At 36.4% G+C, this 12,895-nt stretch overlaps 1 protein-coding gene across 1 annotated transcript in view; it reads left to right on the forward strand.

The window, feature by feature from the left end:
* The window catches only part of lrba (LPS responsive beige-like anchor protein), a 226,494-nt gene that overhangs the window by 20,665 nt on the left and 192,934 nt on the right, over positions 1-12,895 (forward strand). Inside the window, exons 10-20 of the mRNA XM_058384588.1 lie at positions 269-466; positions 614-747; positions 848-956; positions 2,120-2,272; positions 2,751-2,919; positions 3,195-3,274; positions 4,518-4,580; positions 5,327-5,424; positions 9,625-9,717; positions 10,382-10,490; positions 11,141-11,222. Of these exons, the coding sequence (XP_058240571.1) occupies positions 269-466; positions 614-747; positions 848-956; positions 2,120-2,272; positions 2,751-2,919; positions 3,195-3,274; positions 4,518-4,580; positions 5,327-5,424; positions 9,625-9,717; positions 10,382-10,490; positions 11,141-11,222 (1,288 nt within the window). The remainder of the gene's footprint in view (positions 1-268; positions 467-613; positions 748-847; positions 957-2,119; positions 2,273-2,750; positions 2,920-3,194; positions 3,275-4,517; positions 4,581-5,326; positions 5,425-9,624; positions 9,718-10,381; positions 10,491-11,140; positions 11,223-12,895) is intronic.

The following is a 12,895-nucleotide window of genomic DNA, read 5'->3' on the forward strand; positions in this document are numbered from 1 at the left end:
TAACAGTATCAGAACCAATCCTAAATGTATGACTTTTTGAACCTCATTTGTAAATCTCTCTCTCTCTCTCCCTTTCTACACCTTTCCATCCACCCCTCTCTCTCCTCTCTCTTCTTTCCTCCATCTCTCTCTTTATCTCTCCTTGTCCCTGTCTCTCCTTCTCTCCCTCTATGTCTCTCTATTTTACTCTCACTCTACATCTCTCTATCTCATCCTGTCTTCATCTCTCCTCTCTCTCTCTCTCCCTCTTGCTCTCTCCATCTCTCAGGGTGTGTTTAAGTATAGAGCAGAAAGCGACCTGCTGTTTGCAGATCATCATAAATCTCTGCTGTATGACGGCAAACTGAGCAGCAGCATCGCCTTCGCCTACAACCCTCGAGCTACAGACGCCCAGCTGTGCCTCGAGTCATCACCCAGGGACAACCCATCCATCTTCATACACTCTCCTCATGCTCTGATGCTGCAGGTAACACACACACACACACTTCCTCTTTCTCACATCCTGTGTTCTGAGTAACTGTAAGTGGTAAAAATATAAAATATATTCCTCTCTCTCTCTTTCTTTCTCTCTCTCTCTCTCTCTCTCTCTCTCTCTGTCTCTGTCTGTCAATAGGATGTGAAGGCTGTGGTCACTCACTCGGTTCAGAGTGCTGTTCACTCCATCGGAGGAGTGCAGGTTCTTTTCCCTCTCTTCACTCAGCTGGACTTTGTGCAGCCGAACAGTGAAGAGCCAGACATCTCTGTCTCGTAAATACACGCACACACGCACACACACACACACAATAATAATAATAATCATCATCATCATCACCACCACCATCATCTCCTCCTCTGTGCTGTGTTCCAGCTGCACTCTGCTGTCCTTCCTGTTGGAGTTGTTGAAGTTGTCCGTAGCGATGCAGGAGCAGATGCTCACCTGTAAGGGCTTCCTCGTCATCGGCTACTCTCTGGAGAAGGTCAGTCAGCGCGGTCGCCATATTTCTCACACACTAATATGGAACAGAGAGTAAGCCTTGGAGTACCGTGTGTGCGTGTTTGTGTGTGTGTGTTCTCTCCGGATTAATTAACACATCCTGTATGAGCAGGGTTTATAACGTCATCCTGGTGGCTTACAGTCTGCCTGCTAGTTCAGGAGCTCAATATCAATAACTAACACTACTACTACTATTACTACTAATACTACTATCACTATTAATACTACTAATACTGCTCTTACTATTAGTATTACTATTACCAGTACTACTATTACTACTACTTCTACTACCACTATTACTATTTCTATTACTATTGCTACGACTACTATTACCATTACTGTTTCCATTACTATTACTACCGCTGCTATTACTACTATTACTACTGCTGCTGTATCCACTGTTACTACTACTACTATTACTACCTCTACTACTACTACTTATACTATTATTACTTATTATGCTTCTCTTAGTACTACTGTTAATACTGTCACTACTGTTATTACTACCACTGCTTCTCTTATTACTACTACTGCTACTCTTATTACTACTGTTATTACTACCACTGCTACTCTTATTACTACTGTTATTACTACCACTGCTACTCTTATTACTACTGTTATTACTACCACTGCTACTCTTATTACTACTGTTATTACTACCACTGCTACTCTTAGTACTACTGTTATTACTACCACTGCTACTCTTAGTACTACTGTTATTACTACCACTGCTACTCTTAGTACTACTGTTATTACTACCACTGCTACTCTTAGTACTACTGTTATTACTACCACTGCTACTATTTGTGTTTCTTCTACTTGTTAGTGTTTCTGACTCACAGTGCATTATGGGTAAAACACGTGTTTCCCAGTCGAGTGCCAAGTACTGGTTATTGGTACTGGACCGCTGTTTGAGTTCAGTCCCCCGTCCCTTGCGGAGTTGTTGCACTCTGTATTTCAGCTCCGGAGCGTTGTGCTGAATTAATACTGACCTCACGCTGAGACTCGTTCCACAGCATGAGGCTGAGGTTCTGCTAAAATTTTGCTGGCCAAATGTTTATGCTAATGTTCTGCTAGATGATGATGATAGAAAATAATATGAATAACCAGACTAATGTGTGTGTGTGTGTGTGTGTGTGTGTGTAGTCTTCCAAAGTCCATGTAACGAGGCCCGTGCTGGACATCGTCTTGTCATTTGCTCGGTATCTGAGTAACCTGCCCAACGGCATCTTACTGCTCAAACAGCTGTGTGATCACATCCTGTTCAACCCGGCCATCTGGATACACACACCAGCCAAGGTGAGCTAGATGTCACACTCTTTCTCACACACACACACACACACACACAGAGACACAGCACTAGACGTGATACATGATGTGGTGATGTGATGCAGAATGATGCTGATTGATTTGCTCTTGTAATTTCGTTAGAGCTGTGTGTGTGTGTGTGTGCGCACTGATACTAATGAGCCATATTAACAGTAATGCTCATTTAATCTGATCATTGATTTATTTTTCTGCAAAAAGCTAATTAGGTCCTCATTTGCATCACAGACCTCATGAATGGACCTCATTTGCATAATACACTAATAATACACACATTATTTTTTATTCTATTAAGGAAAAATGTATGTTTGTTAATAGACCACTAATCATGATGTTAGCTAGTGGTTAGATGGTTAGCTAATTTATATGTTATAAGCTAGTAGATACTGATGTTTAACATAAAGCTTTTGAATGACAGAAAAACTAATAAAGTGTGTGTGTGTGTGTTTAGGTGCAGCAGGTCTTGTACACGTACTTGGCCACGGAGTTCATCAGCACAGTGACGATCTACAACGCCGTGCGCCGGGTGGGAACCGTGCTACAGGTCATGCACACGCTTAAATACTATTACTGGGTGGTGAATCCACAGGACCGCAGCGGTGTGATACCTAAAGGCCTCGGTATACACACACACACACACACGATACATTCACCTACATTTATTCTATGTTTCACACTCAGTAGAGATCGTTAAACTCTAACTTTATGCCCATATATGGGTTTCCTATAGATTTGACTAATATCATGCCCATATATGGGTTTCCAGGTCCATCTTGTAACCCAGCAACAGAAAAATGAATATTGCTCTATCCATATAATGGAAAACATAATAAACATGTAGGAAACAACTACGCAGCAACATTAGTAACTGTGTGTGTGTGTGTTTGGACTGTAGATGGTCCGAGGCCCAATCAGAAGGAGATCCTCTCTCTCAGAGCGTTCCTGCTTCTCTTCGTCAAGCAGCTCATCATGAAGGTGACACGCACACACACATTTATACAAACTTATACAAATTCTTATTCACACAAATTAACCCTTAAACCCTTTTTCACATGATCTTTGTACAGTTATCTGTTTTTCTACGTCTGAATTTCCGTGTTAGTTTATTTTGTTTTAATAAAGTCACCATGTGAGCGTTCACTGTGCCAATCTCTTTACCTGTACATACAGGAACAATATATAAATAATAATCTTAACACTAGCACTGATCTACTGATCCCACCCTCATTTATTATCATCATCTTACTACTCTAAATCCTGCTACAACTATTAACACTATTTTCTATTATCTATCTATCTACACTGTATTGCCAAAAGTCAGGTATTGTTTTTCAGGGGTTGGGCTCGGCCCCTTAGTTCCGGTGAAAGGAACTCAATGCTTCAGAACACCTTTGATATGAATTAGAGTGGAGACTGTGAGACAGACCTTCTCGTCCAACATCAGTGCCTGACCTCACAAATGTACTTCTAGAGGAATGGTCAGAAATTCCCATAAACACACTCCTAAACCTTGTGGAAATCCTTCCCAGAAGAGTTGAAGCTGTTATAGCTGTAAAGGGCGGGACAACTCCATATTACATTCATGTGCATGTAGACAGACGTCCCAAAACTTTTGGCCTGTCTCACAGTCTCCGCTCTAATTCATCCCAAAGGTGTTCTATGGGGTTGAGGTCAGGACTCTGTGCAGGCCAGTGAAGTTCCTCCACACCAAACTCACTCATCCATGTCTTTATGGACCTTGCTTTGGTCACTGGTGTACAGTCATGTTGGAACAGGAAGGGGTCATCCCCAAACTGTTCCCACAAAGAGCATGAAATTGTCCAAAATGTCTTGGTATGAAGCTGAAGCATTAAGAGTTCCTTTCACTGGAACTAAGGGGCCGAGTCCAACCCCTGAAAAACAACTCAACTCAGTGTCCCAATACTTTTGGTAATATAGTGTCTGTATATAATCTTACTGTTTCTATTTCTAGCACTAGCTTCTAGTACTGCTTCTGTACTAATAATACTCTACTGTATTAACTTAATACTACTACTACTAATAATAACCCTACTTAAACTATGTCTACTACCCACTACAGATACTACAACACCAGTACTTCTGCTGTTACTAATATAACAACCATCACTACTGAAACCTGCTACTGTTACTGTTAGTACTGCTGATGGGAGTAATATCTGTCATTAATATAAAAATATTTCACTCGTCTGAACTTCAGGACTCGGGAGTGAAGGAGGATGAGCTGCAGAGCATCTTAAACTACCTGCTGACTATGCACGAGGTAACACACACACACACACACACACACACACACATACACACACGAGACACTGGGATCAATTCAGGCAAAAATATTTTTAATCTTCAGATTTTTCTCCTCTAGATGGCGCCCAAGTCTGAAAAATACACACACTTTCTTCTGTCTTCTGAGTTCAAACTTTAAGCTGCAATAAATTCTCTTTAATTAGTCAGCTTTCTTTCAGTCTCTCTCTCTCTCTCTCTCTTTCTCTCTCTCTTTCTCTCTCTCTCTTTCTTTCTCTCTCTATTTCTATCTTTCTCTGTCTCTTTCTCTCTCTTTCTTTCTCTCTCTATTTCTATCTTTCTCTGTCTCTTTCTCTCTCTCTCTTTCTCTCTCTCTCTCTCTCTCTCTCTCTCTCTCACACACACACACACACATTAATTTAGTATTTCCTGACACCAGTACTATGTCCAGAGTTCTCTTTGCTCAGTAATCAGTATGTTTGTTTTCTCTCTCTCTCTCTCTCTCTCTCTCTCTCTCTCTCTTTCTCTCTCTCTCTCTCTCTCTCTCTATCACTCACACACACACACACTCTTATAAAAGGTAAAACACACTTAGGAACACTCCTGAGTGAATGTAGTGTAGCTGTGTATCTCCTTTGGTTATTAAATCTGAAATACAGTATGAATCATGATCATTTCCTCTTGGTGTCTCGTCTTCATGTCACGGATGTGATGTGTGTGTGTTTGTGTGTGTATTTGTGTGTGTGTGTGTTTTCTGTGACGCAGGATGATAACCTGATGGACGTCCTGCAGCTGCTGGTGGCGTTGATGTCCGAACACCCGAGCTCCATGGTGCAGGCGTTCGATCAGCGTAACGGCATCCGGTGAGAACAAACCGTCTTCATCTGCTGCTCTCCTCATTATCCTGCTTTCAGCTCAGAGGTCCAGTGTGGTCTCAGAGGCAGATACAAACCAGGCCAGAAATGAACATGTTAAAGTACCACAGAAATTTGCTGTAGAACTTATTTTGACCCGTTTCATGCTGGGGCATTTGCGCTGAAAGAAAGTGGACATTATGTCGAGAAATAATGCACTTCTGTCATTTTGCGATAAACAAAACATTATATATAAAAAGTAAAAAAAAATACTTTTTTATTCATTTATTCATTATAATTCTCAAAATATGGCTGGATAAATACATAAATATATTTAATAAATAAATAAATTATTAAGTAAATTGTTTTTGGTTGAATGAATAAATAAATGGATAAATAGTTTTTGGTTAAATAAATAATTAAACTAATAAGTAAATAGTTTTTAGTTGAATAACTAAATAGTTTTTAATTACAAAAATAAATAATTTTTGTTAAATAAATAGTTTTTGGTTGAATAAACAAACAAATAAATAAACGAACAGTTTTTAGTTGGATAAATAAACAGTTAATAAATAAATAGTTTTTGGTTAATTAAACACATAAATGAATAAATAGTTTTTGGTTGAATGAGTAAGTAATTAAATAAAGAAATAAATAAATTGAAATATATTTCTTTATACATTTGAAGGTCCTATAGTTACTTAATAATTATTTGAAGCTATTTATTAAATTGATAGATAGATGGATGGGTGCATGGATGGATAGGTAGGTAGGTAGGTAGGTAGGTAGGTAGGTAGATAGATAGATAGATAGATAGATAGATAGATAGATAGATAGATAGATAGACAACGAATAAACGAATGTGTAAACGAATGCGGCGGTCAGACGGTTACGCTGAAGCCAGGTTACGTTCCGTCTGTAAGTCATGTTCGTGTTGCCTAGCAACCTGATATAAGAGCAGTGCATAATAAGCGTGTATAGATGCTCTAGAGCTGGAGGTGACACAAAACAGTGTATAAGTGTGTAAAGTATATGATAAATAAGTGTACAAACAACAAAACATAACAAAAAGACAGCGCGTTTATTGTGACAGCATTAACTACACCTCCGTACAATAATCCTGAGCGTCTCGATGGAGATTGTTACTCAGATATTTAGTTACAGCTCTGGTTTAGTGTGGAGCTGCGCTAATGTGTTCTGAAGGTGTGTGTAAGAGTGTGTGTTTCCCCTTTTAAAGCTAAAGTGTAATTTAAGTGAAGGAGTGCAGACTCTGGGTTAAAGGAAAGCTCACAGGCTGCTTTTGTTTTAATCCACGCTGTGCATACTTTCCTTTATAGACGCGGAGTTAAAAGTTCAGGCTAGCGGGGGGCGTCTGGAGCGCTCGGCGTGTAAAACCCCCAGCTATAATGTTCATTTCAGAGCTGACAACACCCATAAAAACACACTTCCATCACACACTTCTATCGCACAAGCACCAGTCAGGAGAAGGGTTTGGTTTGAGTCGAGGTCACCGGGAGAAAGAGTTACAGGAGTTTTAAAAAAAAATTATTTAAAAACTTATTTTTAAAAAATAATATATGAAAGTATGTATGACGTTTTTGGCAATGTTTTACTCTTAAGGCATTTCAGATGTTTAACATAACGTAATGTGAAATATTTATTTTACAATCATTTAATATGCATTATTTTATCAAAGTGTATTTTAAAATATTTTATATCATATATTATATGTCAAATAATTATATAATATAAATATAAATTAATATTAAATATTTTTTATTATATAATATAATATAAATATTTATTTCTCTCTTTTTAAAAAACAAAACAAAACATGACACGCACACAAAAACTAAAATATAATTATTAAATAATTACCGGAAACTTGTTTATAACTAAAAATGTAAATGAGTACTTCTAACAAAACCTTTTTTGTTTTAATATAATATAAAATATAATATAACATGTATTTTTATTAATTTAATTTGTTTATTTGCAACTATGCTAATTAACTGTTGAGCAATTGAAATAAAATGTTTTATTTATTTAATTTATTTAAAATACACTACAATAATGACCTTAAACATTGAAACAAAAATGTATTTTATTTTATATTTTTACTACATTAATTAACTACATCATTGAAATAAAAAAATATATTTTATTTATTTATTTGTTATTTAAAACACTACAAGAACCATCTAAAACTTGTAAAAAAAAATACATCTAAAAATGTATTTTTTTTTACTAAGAACATAAGTTCACTAATGAATTAAACCACTGTAATAAAATGTCTTTTATTTATTCATTCTTTATTTACAACATAATTAAACTAACTACCTAAACTAATGAAATAAAATGTATTTTATTCATTTATTTTTTTTTATTTAGAAGTATGCTAATTATTCCAAGCCATTCAAATAAAAATGTGTTTTATTTATTTCATTTATATTTATTTGAAACATACTACAGTAATGAACTAAAACATAGAAATAAAAATGTATTACTTATTTGTTTTTAGTTAAAACATAACTACACTAATTACCTAAATCACTGAAATAAAAAATATATTTATTTGATGTTTATTTATTTAAAACATACTACAATAACAAACAAAAAAATATTTTATTTGTTTTTTTTTAACTTAAAACATAATTAAATCAATGAAATAAAAATATATATTATTATTATTGATTTCTTGAAAACATACAACAATAATAAACTTAATAATTAGAATAAAAAGATATATATTTTATTTTATTTATTTAAAACATATTACAATAATGAAGTAAACCATTGAAATAAAAGGATTTTTTTTAAAAACAAAAACATAACTACACTAATTAACTAAATCATTAAAATAAAATATTTATATATGTATTTTTTATTTATTTAAACTGACATAAAAATATATTTTATTTATTATTTTTTTATTTATTTAAAACATACTACAAGAATGAACTAAAACATAATAAATAAAATATTTTTAATTTTTTTTATTTAAAACATAATTACAGTAATTAAGTCACTGAAATAAAATGTATTTTAATTATTTATGTTTTAATTATTAATAAAAGAAGTTATTTCAAAGCTTTTACTTAATACTTAATGATATTTAGTGAATAAAAATAAATACAAAATGTCTTTTTACAAATCAGTTGTATATCAGTTATAAAGTCGACCAAATTAGAAATAATGAAAATATAAAGGAAGAATGAATAAAAAATGTTTACCTTTTTTTTCATTAATTAAAAACTGATTAAAAGTTGATGGTTTAATTATTTTAATTTTTTAAATGTAATATTTCCCCTTTTTAGTGATGTTTTTATGAACTGTACATCATCTAAACTCTGTGTGGTTTTAATACACAGCTTTTAACATTTTTTCCTTTTTTTAATGTGTGTGTGTCTGTGTGTATATATGTGTGTATATATGTGTGTGTGTGTCTGTGTGTATATATGTGTGTGTGTGTGTGTGTGTCTGTGTGTATATATGTGTGTGTGTGTCTGTGTGTATATATGTGTGTGTGTGTCTGTGTGTATATATGTGTGTGTGTGTGTGTGTCTGTGTGTATATATGTGTGTGTGTGTGTGTGTGTCTGTGTGTATATGTGTGTGTGTGTCTGTGTGTATATATGTGTGTGTGTGTCTGTGTGTATATATGTGTGTGTGTGTCTGTGTGTATATATGTGTGTATATATGTGTGTGTGTGTGTGTGTGTGTGTCTGTGTGTATATATGTGTGTGTGTGTCTGTGTGTATATATGTGTGTGTGTGTGTGTGTCTGTGTGTGTGTGTGTGTGTGTGTGTCTGTGTGTATATATGTGTGTGTGTGTCTGTGTGTGTGTGTGTGTGTGTGTGTGTCTGTGTGTATATGTGTGTGTGTGTCTGTGTGTATGTGTGTGTGTGTGTGTGTGTCTGTGTGTATATATGTGTGTGTGTCTGTGTGTATGTGTGTGTGTCTGTGTGTATGTGTGTGTGTGTGTGTCTGTGTGTATATATGTGTGTTTGTGTGTGTCTGTGTGTATATGTGTGTGTGTGTGTGTGTGTGTGTCTGTGTGTATGTGTGTGTGTGTGTGTCTGTGTGTATATATGTGTGTTTGTGTGTGTCTGTGTGTATATGTGTGTGTGTGTGTGTGTCTGTGTGTATATGTGTGTGTGTGTGTGTGTGTCTGTGTGTATATATGTGTGTGTGTGTGTTTTGTACACAGGGTGATTTACAAACTCTTGGCGTCTAAGAGTGAAGGGATTCGAGTGCAGGCTCTGAAGGTCCTGGGTTATTTCCTCCGCCATTTACAGCCCAAGTCAGTGTCTCACGTTTCTCTCTCTCATTCTCATGATTTCTCACATTTCTCTCTCATTCTCACGTTTTCTCACATTTCTCTCTCATTCTCACGTTTTCTCACATTTCTCTCTCACATTCTCACGTTTTCTCACATTTCTCTCACAATTTCTCACGTTTTCTTGTTTTCTCATGTTTTCTCACAATTTCTCGTTTTCTCACGTTTTCTTGTTTTGTCACGTTTTCTCACAATTTCTCATTTTCTCGCGTTTTCTTGTTTTCTCACGTTTTCTCACAATTTCTCGTTTTCTCGCGTTTTCTTGTTTTCTCACGTTTTCTCATAATTTCTCATTTTCTCACGTTTTCTCGTTTTCTCACGTTTTCTCACAATTTCTCGTTTTCTCACGTTTTCTCACAATTTCTTGTTTTCTCACGATTTCTCATGTTTTCTCACGATTTCTCACACTTTTTCAAGTCTTTCACGTTTTCTTAAGTTTTCTAACGATTTCAGACGTTTTCTCACTTTTTCTCACGTTTTCTCACAATTTCTCGTTTTCTCACGTTTCTCTCTCTCATTCTCTCCGTGGAATAAATTTCAATTAAAAAAACTTTAAAAAAAAATTTTTGGAAACCAGAGTGGTGTTGATTGTGATTTCTGAAGTCTGTGATGTCATTTCCTGTTCCAGGAGGAAGTCTGAAGTGATGCTGAGTCACAGTTTGTTTTCTCTCCTGACTGAACGGCTCCTCCTGCACTCCACTCAGTTCTCCATGACCACCTACAACGTCCTGTTCGAGGTCCGAGCTCATATACACCCCTCACTGATAAATACCCCAAATATCCCGCTTCACTGATAAATACCCCCTAACTGCTAAATACTTCCTCACTGCTAAATACCCCAAACATCCTCCCTCACTGCTAAATGCCCCAAACACCCCCTCACTGCTAAATATCCCAAATACCTTTCACTGCTAAATACCCTAAAGACAAACACCCCCTCCAGCTAAATACCCCAAACACCCCCTCTCTGCTAAATATCCCAAAGACAACCTCTCCTCACGACTAAATACCAATAAAGACAAACACCCCCTCCAGCTCAATACCCCAAATACCCCTTACTGATATATACCCCAAAACAAATACCCCCTCACAGCTAAATGCACTAAATACCCCAAAACAAATACCCCCTCGCTACTAAGTACCCCTAAAACACAAAAATAAATATCCACCTCCCTGTTAATGAATGAAAATACCAAAACAAATACCCCATTGCTCATAAATACCCCAAACCTAAAAGCAAAGGCTGATTTTTCAGTGATGTAATGTCAAATCTTAAACTCGAGTTTTCACCTGAGAGATGATTCTAACTGAAGACTTTGCTTTAATCCTGATTTATTTATTTATTTGTTTGTTTGTTTGTTTGTTTGTTTGTTTGTTGTTTTTCCAGATTTTGACGGAGCAGATCTGCACACAGGTGATCCACAAGCAGCATCCTGAACCCGACTCCACCGTCAAAATCCAGAACCCACGTAAGATCAGGATTTACAGCAGCTGACCAATCAGCAGCTTTATTTACACCAAACACTGGAACTACAACTACACACTCATCACAATCCTAACACACACTCACTACAACTACACACTCATCACAATCCTAACACACACTCACTACAACTACACACTCATCACAATCCTAACACACACTCACTACAACTACACACTCATCACAATCCTAACACACACTCACTACAACTACACACTCATCACAATCCTAACACACACTCACTACAACTACACACTCATCACAATCCTAACACACACTCACTACAACTACACATTCATCACAATCCTAACACACACTCACTACAACTACACACTCATCACAATCCTAACACACACTCACTACAACTACACACTCATCACAATCCTAACACACACTCACTACAACTACACACTCATCACAATCCTAACACACACTCACTACAACTACACACTCATCACAATCCTAACACACACTCACTACAACTACACACTCATCACAATCCTAACACACACTCACTACAACTACACACTCATCACAATCCTAACACACACTCACTACAACTACACACTCATCACAATCCTAACACACACTCACTACAACTACACACTCATCACAATCCTAACACACACTCACTACAACTACACACTCATCACAATCCTAACACACACTCACTACAACTACACACTCATCACAATCCTAACACACACTCACTACAACTACACACTCATCACAATCCTAACACACACTCACTACAACTACACACTCATCACAATCCTAACACACACTCACTACAACTACACACTCATCACAATCCTAACACACACTCACTACAACTACACACTCATCACAATCCTAACACACACTCACTACAACTACACACTCATCACAATCCTAACACACACTCACTACAACTACACACTCATCACAATCCTAACACACACTCACTACAACTACACACTCATCACAATCCTAACACACACTCACTACAACTACACACTCATCACAATCCTAACACACACTCACTACAACTACACACTCATCACAATCCTAACACACACTCACTACAACTACACACTCATCACAATCCTAACACACACTCACTACAACTACACACTCATCACAATCCTAACACACACTCACTACAACTACACACTCATCACAATCCTAACACACACTCATTATAACTACACACTCATCACAATCCTAACACACACTCATTATAACTACACACTCACTACACTCCTAACACACACTCATTATAACTACACACTCACTACACTCCTAACACACACTCATTATAACTACACACTCATCACAATCCTAACACACACTCATTATAACTACACACTCACTACAATCCTAACACACACTCATTATAACTACACACTCACTACACTCCTAACACACACTCATTATAACTACACACTCACTACACTCCTAACACACACTCATTATAACTACACACTCACTACACTCCTAACACACACTCATTATAACTACACACTCACTACAATCCTAACACACACTCATTATAACTACACACTCACTACAATCCTAACACACACTCATTATAACTACACACTCACTACAATCCTAACACGCACTCATTATAACTACACACTCACTACACTCCTAACACGCACTCATTATAACTACACA

This window comes from Hemibagrus wyckioides, linkage group LG29 (assembly GCF_019097595.1).
Source record: "Hemibagrus wyckioides isolate EC202008001 linkage group LG29, SWU_Hwy_1.0, whole genome shotgun sequence".
Classification (NCBI taxonomy): Eukaryota; Metazoa; Chordata; class Actinopteri; order Siluriformes; family Bagridae; genus Hemibagrus; species Hemibagrus wyckioides.